The following is a 15,725-nucleotide window of genomic DNA, read 5'->3' as shown; positions in this document are numbered from 1 at the left end:
ATTATCGAATGCTACTGTCAAGCTTGAGAGGGATAACTGGAGGTGTGTGATCGCAATGAACTCCCGCGCCACAGAGGCCTGGAAGGCCGTTACTTTAAACATGAGTGTGCGCACACTTGTGGTTAAATCCCGGGCATGAGAAATTACATGGGACAACACCTCCGTATTCATTTCTGTCTCAATGCGGGTATAATTTATGACGGTGAGGGATTCGTCAATTACAGTCAAAATTCGTTCCTGTGTCGTACCTAATGCAGATAACTGCCATTGCAGTTGCTCAATGTCGTCATCGGTAGCCGTACCGAATAAAAATTTTGCAAGTTTACCAAGGCCACCAATTATAGCGCGTTTCTCTCTTGATTTATGCAACGAGTGCAGGTCCCTTAAACGGAGATTAAGTGTTTGCAAGCGTTGGCGAAACCATGCCATATGGGCCTGCACGAGGGATCTGATGTCACGGTTTAAGGCTGCGAAGTATTCATCGTCAGGGGAGGGGGATGGGGAGTATGGGGCTGCCGCTGGTTGTGATTTATACATCCTGCGCACATCTTTGTGCAACGAGTCCAGGTAAGTCTGAATTGATGTGAAGTTGAGGGTAAAACCTATGCCCCAGGTGCTTTGTGTGACCGAGATGTGACCTCTCGGTACCAATGTAGCGCCGTATTCACGGTGCTCGAATAGAGTTACTATGTTACTACGTTAAGTCAGAGCCAAGAATAAGAGAAAGCCAGTTGTTACCATGATTTAGCCGTTTACTGTGGTTTGGGTACAAATTAGAACTGTTGTCGCGGTCGTGCCTGCCGGTGCCTGGGTGAAGCCGAAGTTCCTCGACTCTCCCCGGCTCTCGGCTTATATACGCCAGCCACGACCGCGTAACCTACATGAGTCGCGTGTGCGTCACGCGTGCGTCACGCGTGCGTCATCTATAATCCTATAATCCCGCAATATCACATCAAAGGGAGAGCCACTCTGAAGTGCCGCGCGAGAAGTGATAACCAATCGAGCTGTGAAGTGCCGCGGATTAGCCAGCTCAATTTCGGCTTTAAACTCAATCACTTTGACCCGCGCACTCCCGCTTCCTCGAGAGAGAGAGAGGACTCATCTCTCGAGTGCTTCTGCCTTCTTGGCCACAGACACGCCCCCCACTTAGAGCTCTATCGAGCCTCTAAGCGAGGAGCGCGGGAGATTACGGGAGATTACGGGAGATACAGATACGCGGGCCTAAACCAATTCAATCACGCACCGCTACACTTGAAACGCTGCCAGGACGTCGATGCTAGCACCTAAGTGCCAGCATCGATCCTGTAGCAATCGCGTAATGAACGCGCACTCCTCTCCCGACCACACCTCCTGAGTGTCCGAGCGAGGAGCGCGGGGGGGGGAGATGCGCAGATCTAAACCAATTTAATTATGCTTCAAATACGCTGCTACACGTGCGTGCTCGTGCGCGTATATAAATATCTGTTATGTGCGTGCGTGCGTTCTCGCGGGCGTATAGCTATCTGTTATGTGCGTGCGTGCGTGCTCGCGCGCGTGAGTTTTGAACTGATTGTGTACACGTCGCGTTTACTTGAAGAAGCGGCACGTTGAAATGCGTGTTTTGCCATCGTTTCCAACGCGTGTTGGATACGGCACGCTGTCGACTTGGCCGGCTGGGTATTAACCTGCGCCAGTACTGCAATTTCACGTCTCTAGGGGCCTATATCTTCCGTGAACGGAAATATTGCTAAGTTTGTAATTTTTATGGCGGCCATTTTGAATCCAAGATAATGGCCGAAAACGCCCTTGGATCACATGCATCACGTTGTTGTATGAAATAGTAACCCAAATTACGTCTGTCAGTCAATTTTCAGTCTGTACGAAGATTATTAACGAGATATAGCTATTTTTTAAGAAATGACGGCGGCCATTTTTGAATTCAAGATGGCGGCCGAAGTTGTAATTGGATCGCGTGTGTCCCTGTCTTAAATGAAAGAGCATACAAAAGTATGCAAGTGTACCAATTTTCATACTTTTTTCACATTTTGAACGATTTTTTTCTAATCTACTGTACCGTTACAATTTGTAACGCTTTTTTACTACAAGTTTTACAGCAGCCACGTTACTCGTATCCTATGTAATAAGATTTGTACTAATAAAAGTTGCAAAGATATTAAAAATCTGACCGTTATTTCATGAAAAATTAAATAAAATAGTGATACGAAATAGTACGCGGATTGTGCGCCCAGTTACCTATTAGCTCATAGGCTAATATATACGCGCGGCTATGGCCCGTAAGATAGTGTACTAACTCTAATATCTCGCAAAGAATTTGAGTTACATTTCTAAAATTCTAGATACCCATAGACACATGTCTTAGCGAACATCTCTCTGTGAATATTTGCGGGTTGCTGAGTAACCGAGTTGACGATCAGCGCCGCTAGCGGCAGGTGCGCGCATAGCCGGTGTCTCATTAGTGTGTATGCAATTAATTTAGTGTTAACATCTGAAGTTCACAGTTTCAAGGAGCGAGGAAGGATGAGATCCGGGATGAGATGTCAATATTCAAATCAAGGATTGGAAGCAGTGGGGAAAAACTTTTATTTATACTGCAATTGAAGATTGGAACTTTCTACTACAACATGTTAGGACAAATGTTATATATCTATAACAGTTTTAAATATAGCTTGAAAAAATGTCTAATGGGAAAGGTTGAAACGTTGGAGGCAGAAAAGTTCTGATTGTTATTGATTCAATGATTGACTATTTGGTCTCTATAAAAGGCATTTTTCGAAATTTTTGGCAGTGGAACGCGGCACTAGATCTCAGATATTGAGATAACATAATATCAGGAGTAAGATAATATAGATCTATATTATCTTACTCCTGATAATATGTTATATGATATCTATATATGGCTCTGCTCTCATTTTGCTTTTCGAGTTTTTGGCGCCCTCTAACGGATCATGCTCAATTGTTGTTGAATGGGCTGGGAAGTCGTACGTATACTTGGTTTATATTTCAGTTATTTAATACATGTGATGCTTTTTATACGATGTAGTATTTGTGCATGGTTATACTTCGTGGCATTTAATTGTGGTAATTAATTATTTGATAGATTTCAGCTTATACTCAAACATAAGAGGGAATCAAACCTGACGACATGCAGTCTTAAAAAATTGGAGTACATACCACAGTACGTATCTCGTCGTAGTCGGAGTCGTATTTATTAGCATTTTATTACGGGTGCAAATCCACTTTAGGCACCTTATCACGAAGTGATGCACATATTTCTGTGTATCATCAACTGATGCACAGACTCCGTATATCAAGGAATGATGCAAAAACCCTAACCCTAGGCCTAACCCTAACCCTAACACACTTCCTGATACCTAAGGTTATACTTTATGACTTAGGGTTAGGGTTAGGGTTTTTGCATCATTCCTTGATATACGGAAAGTGTGTATAAAATCTGTGCATCACTTCGTGATACCTAAGGTGCCTAAAGTGGATTTGCGCCTTTATTACGTAGTAGTACTAGTACGTTACGGGAGTATTTTATTAGCATTAGCCATTACGTAATTAGATTTAATAGTATAGGATATAGTATAATATAGCAGGATATGATTTGTAGTTTGTAGATTATCTACTCGTATCACACACAGGCACTTGAAGCATATCAACTGTAAACATACGGCGCCGCCATTGCGCGTACACTAACACATATATATTAAGTATTATATAAGTAGTATATATATTAAGTATATAACACTTAATATATATGTGTTAGTGTACGCGCAATGGCGGCGCCGTATGTTTACAGTTGATATGCTTCAAGTGCCTGTGGTATCACAGGCCCTTGGAGGCTCAATTATTACCACAGTTTGTTTCTGATTAAAAACTGAACTGGAAACTTACTTGCCAATATACGATTTATGGATTAGAATAAATTTACCACCAGCTTTCTAATTGTAATAAGATCAGAATATATGCCTCTTTTAGACGTGACATGTAACATTACATTTGGTCTCTGATATACTCAAGGTGGATCCAATAGCGATACTCTTGGGTTTAACCCGAGTCCGCCTCCAGTGGAAAGTGGTTACTAGTAGAGTAATGAACAAGTTCAACAACCTCTACACAGCACCACACTTCATTCAGCCCTGGATTGTACCACCGTTGCTTACGAATGGCAACCAGCCAGCATATTTCACCGGTTGCACGGACAGTCGTCTGTTGCAGCCGGCAAATATCGACAAGAGACTGTCCGGCTTGCCTGCTGGGTTCTGCTTGCCGCAAAATGTTGACTACCTTAAGCTTGAGCAGGCACTCAAAAATGCCGCTCAACTCATCCAGCCGGCACAGCCGATGACGCCACATGCAAACTACTCGCGCAGCACCAGTTACTCGCGGTCGGATATCGACGCACAATTCAACACGCAGAATTCAGCCGGCTCTTTGCCGTCAAGTTCCGGTGCGGTAACGCCAAACATGACGCGCGAGAACTTGCAGCAGTATACGCCAGGAGCGACACCGTCCATGAAAAATTCGTCCAAGGGTGTCAAGTATGTACAGCCGTTAGATACATGATCGATTATAATCTTTATATATGTTTGTTCAGTAGGTCAGTCACAGAAAACGAAAGGTCTGTTAGATGTGTGATGTAATTTATGCGTATTAATTTATATATGATAAATTCTAATAATCATGTCTAAATTGTGGTTAAGCCTTCTGATTATAATCCATATACTCACATTGCATTGGTGGAAAAATGTGTCTTCTTGTACTTTTTGTGTAATATGCATGCTCGATTATAACTTCATATATCGAAACTATGAGCATCTGAATTGTTTTCTCAGAGTAGTAATTAACTGTTTAATTAATTCGCTCATGAATGATCTTAATCTCTCGCTCCACTCTAACTTTGAAAATGCTAAAGAAATGTATTAATGCCCCCAGGCGTCAGCTAGATGTTGGCTCCTTTAGTCCCGAGGGCAGAGAGCGTAGTGGTAGCAAGCGGCATGTCAGTGAATCGGACGTCACTGTTGAGGAGGCGGCGAAACGGTCAAGCTCATCAGAGAGGATTCTCCGCAAGGTGGCAGCACCTGTCCGCGTTGCCGACAATTCGGAGTGGGGATCGGTACTGCTGCTCTTAATTATCACGCTGGCGTAGATTGGCCTGTTCTTAATTATCGTCCCCCTCACTAAAATGCTACAGCTACATCTTTGCGGTTTGTGTGAGCTGGAAAATACGTTCCTACATGCAAGAAAGGTTTACCTTATTGCAAGTCATAGTTATTTGAAGTTTTCAGTAGAATCATTTGTCATTAACATGCTTGAGCGATTAAGGAACTGTAAGACACCGATGCGAATTTTTCGGTGTTGATGCTTTTTCACTAGAGATGATTAGATTGATGTAAATGTAATGACAATTTCTACTGCAGTCCTATGAGTTTAGTTCAAGAACATGAAAATGTTATTTTAATAATTTTATTGTGGGGGACTGTATTAGTGCTGGCTGGTCACCTTCATCTAATGTTATAATTTGCTTGTTTAAGGTCTCTCAGGGTATTTGGGATTTCTATGCAGCTCACAAGCAATCTGACAAAACATACCAAAGCAAGATGAAATTGCGAGATGCAATTTATGAGGTGCTAAAGGAAATATATCCTTGTAAGTTCTATTTGTGTGCATTTTGTTGTGATACCAACTTGTTTTAGAAATAATTTGAATAAGATTACTTGGGTGCTAGAAGCTACTGCTTGGTGCAGTGAGGGCAAAGGCAAGGGTGGCTAAATCTATAGGTTAATTTTATTGTTACATTGATATCTGGTTCACTGTGTGATGTTATTATCTGTGATTTCAGTTAGTGGTTTGTACATTGTTGGGTCATCCATGAGTGGCTTTAGTTCAGAGACCAGTGATATGGACATGTGTCTAATGCTGTCACATGATGAGGTAACTCTTTTTGATAAACCCATGGGTAGAAATTAACTTTTGAACAAGGGTCCAGCGGACTCCCTACCTGCCTACCCTCAAAAAGAGGGAGTCCGCAGCAAAAAGAGGGAGTCCGCAGTCTGAAGTTCAAAACTAAAGTATTTAACAACAATAACGCACGTGCTAATTTTGAGGATTCATGCGATGCACGTCTGCCAAGTTTTCTTTGGACATTTGCTGAAAAAATACGGTAACTCCGCGAGGCCGTGCTCTGAAACGAACTAGTAGAATTTTCAGGGAGTCACACGGACTCCTGCATGTGTCAAATCGGGGAGTATTTGACTCCGGACTCGCGTTAATTTCGCATCCTGTAAACCAGGACCAGACAGACAAATCATATTCGTATACAATCCCGTGAATCTATGACCTTTCACGTGATGTAATTCTCCCCCCATCGGAATAGTACTTGTATTATCTCAGATCAACTTGCATGAGTATGTACCATAGCTCTGTTCTAAGTGTGCCTATTCTCTCTGTGACTCGTAGATTGACCAGCGATACGAAGCGACGAGTATACTAACAAGACTTTTCAGCGCGATCACTAAATGCCGTAAGTTGTGGTACTTAATAGCTTGTATTATAAGTGGCACACTGCAGCACTTAGTATTGAAATATATGAGCAATAATGATGTGTTACTCGTTGTACATGATCGTCATGCTCTCATAAATGCATGCTTTTCAGTATCAACTTCATCTCGTTTAGTAAACGTGCGAGCAAGATATCGTTTCCAGTTACGCGATCTGAGACCTGTGTTTTTATGCTCGTTTAGAGTTTGTTAGGCAGCCAACTCTCATCCGAGCTAAAGTGCCGATCCTGAAGTTCGTCGATAGAGTGAGTGGCACAGAGGTGGATCTAAATGTCAACAACTCTGTTGGAATTAGAAACACTCATCTGCTGAACACGTATTCAAAAAGTAAGTGGCCGCACATCGAGCCCGCCATCTTAACCGTGAATAGGCTGATACAACTCAGACCTCTAGTATTTTACTAACTTTACCTGTTTCTAGATAGTGTTGTGTCAAAAGAACTAGTGCTGCTTAGGACAATCATTTTTTTATTGATTGAGATGATGAAATGATTAAAGTGACATTCCCCTGATATTTAGACAGTACATAATAATGTCAAAAGAAACCCTTTTCATTCACCGCGAGATTTTTCGATAGTGGTTGCATTTGCGATACGACCGCCCACCGCTCAGAAAATGTTGAGGCTTGTGATGTGATTGTGATGGTCTTGCGTGTTGATGAACAGTGGACTGGAGGGTGTGTCCTCTCGTGCTGGTGGTGAAGCAGTGGGCCAAGGGTCATGACATTAATGATGCTAGCCAGAAGACCATCGCCAGCTATGCACTCGTGCTGATGATCATTCACTACCTGCAGTGTGAGTGCATGTTGTACCCGCAAGAAAGAGAATACAATATCCACTCGCTGCTCCGCGCACAATATAATGTGATTAAACTGTTTATATATATTTATACCGATTTAATAAAAATGTGAAAACGTTACATTTAAATTTAATCGATTATGATAATTAATTATTTGCTATTGGATGAGCAGTTCAGTCTAATATATCAATGAGCTCATTCATTGCATCTCTGATGGTTTATGTATATTATTTCTGGCGTAAAAATTTGTATGTTATGAAAAGTTGTAGTATTTTAATTATCATTAGTATCACGTCTGGCATTGCTTGGAATGCCTGCTAGGAATTATTTTTGTTAAGTCAGATTCTAATTCTGTGTTGATCTTTAATTGCTGTGTATTTTAGATGGATGTGTACCTCCTGTACTACCCTGCTTACAGAAACTCTACCCTGTGAGTGCATTTCACGAGTTGTTAAGTTTTCCTCTGCAAAAGTTGTTCAGGATGGTAGGCATCCATGATGCATCTTGTCTACTGGTGCTTTACGAAATGAAAATGAGATTTTTCGAAGTTTAGGGAATTGATAGGGAAAAATGTAATTGGACATGACCATTGTAAAACACTTAAGACAGCATTGTCTATAAAATTTGAAGACCGCTTGCTTTTTGGCATAGATGTAATTTCTATTGAAATAGTCATTAAATAAACTAAACAGGTCGTTACGAAACGAATGATCTAAATTTGAGCTATGCTGCTGATGGCATTTTCAGAGCAAATTTAGTCCAGACAGTGACGTACGCAGTCTAGTCCTGAACGAAGATGCTCCGCAATGGCATTCCAAAAACCGGGAGTCCGTCGGAGCATTGTTTGCTGGCTTCCTGGAATACTACAGCAACAAGTTCAAGTAAGTAATGAAGTAGCTCGCTTCTGGTGCAAGGAACAGGTGCTGTTTACAGCTGCGCTCGTTACGCTGGTCTTGGTCACTGGTCTTGATGCTTGTCAAAAATAGGAGCGACAGACGCGGCTTGCCTGGTGGCAGACGCGGCTTGGCTGGTGGCAGACGCGGCTTGCCTTGTGGCGGACGCAGCTTGCCTGGTGGCATACTGGTGGCAGACGTGGCTTGGCTGGTGGCAGACGCGGCTTGCCTGGTGGCATACTGGTGGCAGACGCGGCTTGGCTGGTGGCAGACGCGGCTTGGCTGGTGGAAGACGCGGCTTGGCTGGTGGAAGATGCGGCTTGCCTGGTGGCAGACTGGTGGTGGACGCAGCTTGCCTGGTGGCAGACGTGGTTTGCCTGGTGGCATGACACCTGAGTGTTGGCGGTTGTCTTTGCAGCTTCAGCAAGGATGCAGTGTCAGTGAGGCTTGGAGCGAAGGTGCCACGGAGTACGGTCGTTAAACGAAGATCGATCAAACCGAATCCCTCGTCGCAGTGGAAGTGTCTCTGCATTGAAGGTGTGTTACTTGTGAACTGTATCAGTGTAAGCACATGGGGGTGGGGGTAGATCAAGCGAACGGTGAGTGTGTAGGGAGGTGTGTAGCATTGTTATTAAACGCATAATGTCCTTGTTTATTTCTATGTTGCCGCTCGTATTTCCCTAGCAATCTGCATCTCTATGTCGAAATATGGAACTATGATTGTGGTTTCGCAACATTACAAGTGCAAGCCACTGGTGTAACGTGTATGTGTATGGTTTCATTATGTATGGCCCGCCTCTGTTTGTGTGCTTCGTCAAAAATATCGGCGAAAATACCCAACTTGCAGCAATGTTGATGCTCATTTAATTTTGCTATCGGTATGTCATTTTTCTTGCAGAGCCATTCGATTACTCCAATGCTGCCAGGTCGGTCTACGATGAGTACGTGTTTCAGCGCATCAAAGGCGTCTTCCAGAATTCTTGGCGAAGGCTAAACTCAGCCAAGGAACTCGGGAGTATCACAAAGCTGGACTGACACTGGTGACAGGGGCTTTCAGTATCATCCGTCACATCGCACGGAAGAGACGCGAGCAAACAGAGATGGAAACAACAACATGACTGGTTGGCTAGTTTACCTGACGTCTTAAGTGCAGTACGTGAAGCAGATAACAGAAGGAAAGGAAAGCGGGTTGTGAGTCGCCCGTATGTGATTCTCCAAGAGTTTATCAGCCGGTTGATATTTTGGGAGTTTTTCTACATGTTTGCGCGTTTTTCTGCATCTACGTTGTATGTGAGTAGGCTGCCCTCTGGATACGTATTGGGCAGGTGCACGACTCTGGGATGCCTGCATTAGGACGTGAAGGCTAAGGCTAGCCGGTGCTAGCTAGTGACTGATTCTTGTGCTTGCCCGATGACAGAAAGCTCGTTTTTGTATGATTCTGCGACTTGCAACAGTTGACGGGAGATGGCAATGCCTGCTGGTGTCGGTCGCACATTTTGTTCTACACGTACCTCAGTTTATATACGGCCAATCAGGTCGTCTTGTTATTGCATTTATATATATATAACACCCTATGATTGAAGCTTCGATAGTTACTACGGCAACGGGCGAATGTTTGGGTCGCATCGAAGCTGTGGGCGGAGGATGCCTTGCTTTCCTTTGCGTGCTGGCAAACGTGATTAAAAATGGTTGGTTTCTCGTTGGCAGGGTTTTTTTTCTCTACTGTTTACCAGAAGTATTTAGCGCGTTGCCTCTGCCCGTTGCTCTCACAGGGGTGTGGGGGAGGGATAATCTTCTTGTGATACTTAGTTGGTTACTGCAGTTGCAGGTGGCTCTGCCCCAGTTGCCATCTCATAGGCGTCTCGTAGGTGGCTCTCATAGGCTCTGACCTCAGTTGCCATCTAATGGGCGTCTCAGGCCATCATGTAGGTGCATAGGCAAGGAAGGAACGTGGCACATTCCCTCTTGCCAAGCTGACATGATGTGCGCTCGCTACAGGAACGTACAGGGATTCAAAAGCAGTTGCGGCTTATGCAGGACACGCACATTACTGCCAGTCGTGCTCTCAGCGAATTACAGTTTGCGCCAGACCATTCCGTGAACTCCTTCTTCATGAAGGCGGTGCAGTTTGTAGCGCAATATGAGGAGGAAGCTTTCACGAGGGAGAACATCATACCAGTAACTGTCAACATTGAGTTAATATCGACAAGTGTAGGCAGAAATTTACAATGTAGTTACGAATTTCTCTAAAGCCTTTTGGAATTTCAGGCACAGTCAGATTTTTATAGTCAAAGGAGGCCTTGACACTGCTTATACCTGCAGTCACTGCTGCTGCATCCAATGAGCATGCTTGGGGGTAGAAGTGTTTGTAGGTAGGCATGCTGGGCCATTCAAATTAATCATAAAAAGAACTTTAGTTCATGGTTCCTGTTTTTCTTGATTACTATGGGTGCTGGTCTCTAGGTGACTAACTGAAAACCATAATTATGTTGTCATCTGTGCATAGAAAAGGTCTATGTTGGGTTTATGGCTAGATTGTTTGTAATTGTAATCCATTATTGTGTTTCTAGCTCTGGTAAGCATCTTACACACACACTTGATTTGTCACTACGCTACAATTAGGGTTTATCCTAATAGTGCAATAAGTTCCTTCTTTGAGATTTTCTAAGTTTTCTTCTAAATTTTTGCAGTTTATCCTCCGATGATGTTATGTAGTTAGCTCAAATATATATATAGAGATAATACGAGTAGATTAGAAGCGACGTGTTGTAGTTATTGCTAACTAATAGTGGTAAACAATATCATAATATCCTGCTTGCAAACCGCATTGTACATTTTTTTTATTTTTTGAATGTGGGAGGTGATTTTATGTGAAATAAACATTATATTGTAAATACTCATTTATACTCTTATATAAAATATTAAATACTCTTACACAACATACACTTTATTCATGGTAAATAACCACAGATTCACGCTCTGTACTCTGCTAGTCAGGGAGATAGATAGACATGCTGAGAGAGAGACACGCAGAGGGAGAGACAGAGTGACAGACTGATAGATAGAGAGCGAGCGAGAGAGAGAGATAGGGAGACAGAGAGGGTGGGAGAAGAGAGTGAGGGGAGGACGAGAGAGAGAGAGAGAGAGAGCGAACGAGAGAAAGGGAGAGATAGATAGACACGCAGAGAGAGAGAGAGCGAGAGACCGACAGACAGAGAGAGAGAGAGAGAGAGAGCGCTTAGCGGCCGCGTAGCGATGGGCACCAGGAGTGTCGGAGCGAGAGAGAGAGGGTTCAAAGAAATAGATCGACATGCAGAGAGAGAGAGAGAGCGCGCACGCGAGGGCCAGCGAGTGTCAGAGAGAGAGAGAGAGAGAGAGAGAGAGAGAGAGAGAGAGAGAGAGAGAGAGAGAGAGACATGCAGAGGAACAGACAGATAGACAGAGAGCGAGAGAGATATGGGGAAAGGGTGGGAGAGAGTGACGGGGAGGACGAGAGAGAGGGGTGGGAGAGAGTGATGGGGAGGACGAGAGAGAGAGAGGGCGACAGAGAGGGGGAAAGTGAAAGCGAACGCGCGAACGAGACACAGAGGAGATAGATAGACATGAAGAGAGAGAGAGACAGAGATCACGAGAGAGCGAGAGAAAGTGGAGATAAATAGGCATGAGGAGAGAGGTAGAGAGAGAGAGATCACGAGAGAACGAGAGCGAGAGAGAGAAGGAGAGAGGGGGAGAGAGAACGCAGGAGAGCAAGAGAGCGAGAGAAAGAGATGGAGATAGATACATACATAGATATCAGGAGTAGATAATAGGGAATACTCCTGAAGATGAGGAGAGAAGGTCCTGAAGGGGACCATGCAAGAGACAAGACAGTTAGCGAGGATGACTGGACTGGAATTGGACATAGACCTGGCCATTAGTTGTCTCTTCTTCTGTCATGAACGACGTGATGGTAGCACTAGTTTCGTCGCTTACACAACATAGACTTTATTCATGGTAAATAACCACAGATTCAAGCTCTATACTCCGCTCGAAACTTTTGGAGGTAAATGATGCGGATTCCGTTTCAAACACAAAAATGGCAACAGGTCACCATGGCTACACCACTTGATGGAATCCGAATGTCACCGAGACCAATGCACAACGAGACCAATGTTACTTCTAATGCATTCTAAACGCCTTCTAAGCCCTCTATTATTTTATCAACAAGACAATGTGTTCGAAATTCATGAACTCACATATGTACCCACATTCATAAAGCTAAGAATTATATGTATAGAAATTACATGATACCATAGGTATTCATTGTTGTGCATACTATGTAACTAAGGGTATCTTGATTAAGCGATTAAGCGAGCTTTCTTTCGTCATGTGCGTGTTTGTACGTGTAGTCGAAAGACGGTGGATAGAAACTAGCTGTTCATTCTTGTCTCATTTTACGATCTGCATCTCTCTTCTCGTCGTTGTATACAATGCTGTATCTGAGTTGGTTCATTGGTTTTATTGCAGTTAATAGTGAAGACAGCGCGTTAATTGTATCGGGTATAGTAAACCGTTTTGCGCATTTGTGAGAGACAAACAATGTCAAGAATAAGATAAGAGAAGGCGAGAGGGAGAGGGAGAAAAAGATAGGGAGAGGGATTGTCGCGTCCGTAATGTACTATGGTACTATCAAGAGTAGATAATAACACATATGTGTTATTATCTACTCTTGGTACTATGTATGTATCAATGTACGTAAAAACGACGGACGGTCTTCTACGAGAACGTGTACGTAGTATAGTGATTACCTATAGATCGATGTCATCTATAAAAATCTGTTAAAATCTCCGTAAATTCTTCTGAAATGTATTATATATGTGTTATATAGGCGTAAATTCACATTTTGGGCATGGGGGAGATTTTTTGTCGAAATAAGGAAACTATGAAGAGGGAGAACCAAAAAGAGGTGGAAAGGAGAGAGAATGACGAAAGGGGAATAAGAGGGAATGGGAAAAGAGAAAAAGGAAGAAATAAATAAAGAAGGAGGTAGATGGGGAGATGGTGTAGGAGGAGGAAGAGAGTCTGAGGGAGCGGGAGAGGGAGAAGGAGAGGTAGAGGTAATGTGCATGTCCACATGAAATTAAAAAATTGAATTTATTAACCCGGTCACTTCCCCGTTTCTTTCTTTCTTTTTTTCTTTCGTTCTTTCTCTCTCTCTCTCCGTCGTCTTATGCTTTCATTCACTCTCTCACTCACTCTTTCTCCCTCTCTCTTTCTTTCCATATATCTGTCGCTGACTTTCTTTTTTCCTGTCTCTCGCCGTTCTCTCTCGTTCTCTCCTCCCCCCCCTCTCTCTCTCTCTCTCTCTCCATCATTTAAAATATCGTTGCTATAGACTAATATGGCAGATTTACATACTAGGTTACCGTGAGTTTGGTATCTTATGTACAGTGCTATAATATCACTTAAGTAAGATATCATTCATAGGAATTCTTAGACTATTTTATATGTCATTCCCGTAAGTCAGCGTTGTCCAGTTCTACAAGTCACTTGGCGGCAGTTTACTTGTAGTTTTTAAAAGGGCTCACAACTGCGCATCCAAAGTACGCTAATGGTTCTTCCAGTACTAGACTAAAGCGAAGTATGATTGTAGTCTAGTAGGCTGGAGAAATCGTTAGCGTCTTGGATGCTGGGCATTGTGACGTTTTTTAAGTGTCCGATTTCAAGGGATTTTTGTACTAGTATAACTGTATTTTTGTCTTATTCCCATTGCAGAATCTCATGACGATGAAGTAGTAACGAAGATAGGCTAGAATAGGTAGTAGTCAGTCATAGGTAAGTAGTTTAGATATTAACATTTTATTGGTATATCCATTGTACGAACTGTTAAAATAAAAAGATTTAATATGAAAAAGTACAAACGGTCTTATTGACATACCGCGTCTATAGAAGTCTTTATTTAAAAAAATACGACGACTAATGCTCTCTATTCTAACCTATCTCGCCGCTCCTCTCTCTCTCCTCCTCTCCGGCGCGTGCTCCCCCGACTCGTACCCGACGCTTCCACGCACACGAACGCGCTGTTAATCTCGCCTCGCTCGTGTCGGCTTTCACCGCGCGCTTTCTCTCCCTCGTGTCTGCACTCTTCGCTCACGTAACTTAGGCTCAGAACTAGTAGCCCTCGCTCTAACGCCTGCTGCGCGAGGGCTATGGGCTAGTAGTTCTAGAGCACTAACCTAACCTATGCTGCCCCAATGCAAGCTCTAACGCTAAACTCCCCCCTCTTCCCCGTCCCCGCGCCCCATCTTGGACCCTGCCTTCCCCCTCCCCCTACCCGCTCCTTTCCCCCCTCCCCTGTGCCCAATGTACCGCCCTCCCCGCTGACCCCCCCCTTCGCTACCCTCTTTTACTGCTCACACGATTTTGCTCGCGATCAACACTCTCGGATTGCTCACCTGGAAAAGCTGATGTCCTACAATTTAATCTTCACTTAAATTTACAAACATTTACGAACATTTTACAATGTCAATCAGAAAATACACATTCATGAGTAAGGATCCAGGCACTTCCAAAAGCTCTAGGTGTCAGTGGTGGGCTGCAATCAAACTTCTCTAACTTGCCACATAGTAGCGAAGTTTTTCAGCAAGTTGCCATTGTTACATTTACCACGAATGCAGTAAAATGAAGTAGTAAATTATTAGTCAATGTGATTTCGCTTATCATAGATACATATAGTTACCAACACTCATAACGCCAGTTTTGCATTTAGAAAGTTGGCAGTGCATTTGGGTAAGTTTTGGCTACTGAAGCAAAAAATATAATGACAGTGAGTATAGGATGTAATTTGCGCTACTTTTAAGAAAAGAAATGTCTCTAGGTGACAATTGCTAAATGCGATTAATATATTGCTCTCAATTTTGTGAAATTATATGATGCGATTGTGCAGGGCACGACTTAAAACTGCGAGCCGCGAACCCCACCCTAACTCCCACGCTCTTTGGGCGGCGGAGGTGATTTCCCCATGCTCTGACCAGCAAGTGTTCTGTCTCACCACCCCTGGCACAACGCCGAACGTAAACCGCTCCTGACCCACCGCTCTGTGAACTTGATTCTTAAAGGGAGGAAGGCGCGCGGCTCTGCCGATGTGACCTTCATTGAAGCCACGCGCCGTGGATGCTTTGACAACGATGGGTGCTAGCCTAATATTGAATGCTTAATGTGAGGGGCGGTTGCCCGCATGCCGAGGCTGGTGGCGTCACTACCTAAGGTACAGAGCTGCTTTATCTGACGTATGGTTACTACGCTGCTTGGCCCTACTGTACTACGCAAAATATAATAAAGTTATTGACCATCAAGCAGCCATGCAGTTTGAGCTTCAATTTTGTGAAATTATATGTTTTATAAACACTAAAGCTATGACTGAAACCTGTGAACTGACTAATAAAGTGGGGTTATGCCGAGCAACAATGCAAAACTGGCTTAATTATCTATTC

The 15,725-nt window shown here is 43.4% G+C and overlaps 1 protein-coding gene and 1 long non-coding RNA gene across 5 annotated transcripts in view; one reads left to right on the top strand and one right to left on the bottom strand.

Moving 5' to 3' along the window:
• Positions 1-2,500: 2,500 nt before the first annotated feature.
• LOC106821234 (poly(A) RNA polymerase GLD2-like) lies at positions 2,501-11,153 on the top strand. 4 transcript variants are annotated; one of them, XM_014825948.1, is made up of 13 exons: positions 2,501-2,623; positions 3,105-3,175; positions 4,024-4,544; positions 4,939-5,119; positions 5,538-5,652; positions 5,846-5,937; positions 6,463-6,526; positions 6,747-6,890; positions 7,228-7,356; positions 7,744-7,844; positions 8,108-8,241; positions 8,672-8,790; positions 9,152-11,153. In XM_014825948.1, exons 3-13 carry the CDS (start codon positions 4,096-4,098, stop codon positions 9,286-9,288), a joined length of 1,665 nt encoding a protein of 554 aa, XP_014681434.1. In that variant the 5' UTR covers positions 2,501-2,623; positions 3,105-3,175; positions 4,024-4,095; the 3' UTR covers positions 9,289-11,153. The 4 variants fall into 4 exon arrangements, with proteins under 4 accessions (XP_014681434.1, XP_014681433.1, XP_014681432.1 ...); XM_014825947.1 differs by lacking the exon at positions 2,501-2,623 and adding an exon at positions 2,949-2,978; XM_014825946.1 differs by lacking the exon at positions 2,501-2,623 and adding an exon at positions 2,961-2,978 and having other exon boundaries at positions 3,098-3,175.
• A 4,374-nt stretch (positions 11,154-15,527) lies between these two features.
• Positions 15,528-15,725, bottom strand: part of LOC106821224 — a 13,353-nt gene continuing 13,155 nt past the window's right edge. Inside the window, exon 4 of the long non-coding RNA XR_001395707.1 lies at positions 15,528-15,719. This is a non-coding gene — a long non-coding RNA (uncharacterized LOC106821224). The remainder of the gene's footprint in view (positions 15,720-15,725) is intronic.

Source organism: Priapulus caudatus, unplaced genomic scaffold (assembly GCF_000485595.1).
Source record: "Priapulus caudatus unplaced genomic scaffold, Priapulus_caudatus-5.0.1 Scaffold64, whole genome shotgun sequence".
In the NCBI taxonomy this organism is placed as follows: Eukaryota; Metazoa; Priapulida; class Priapulimorpha; order Priapulimorphida; family Priapulidae; genus Priapulus; species Priapulus caudatus.
This window is presented reverse-complemented; position numbering and strand designations above follow the sequence as displayed.

Coding starts and splice junctions, on each gene's coding strand:
- LOC106821234 (XM_014825948.1), top strand. CDS start 4,096: ATGAACAAGTTCAACAACCTCTACACAGCACCACACTTCATTCAGCCC. Junction 4,545..4,938: donor AATTCGTCCAAGGGTGTCAA/GTATGTACAGCC, acceptor TAATGCCCCCAG/GCGTCAGCTAGATGTTGGCT. Junction 7,357..7,743: donor GATCATTCACTACCTGCAGT/GTGAGTGCATGT, acceptor TGTGTATTTTAG/ATGGATGTGTACCTCCTGTA.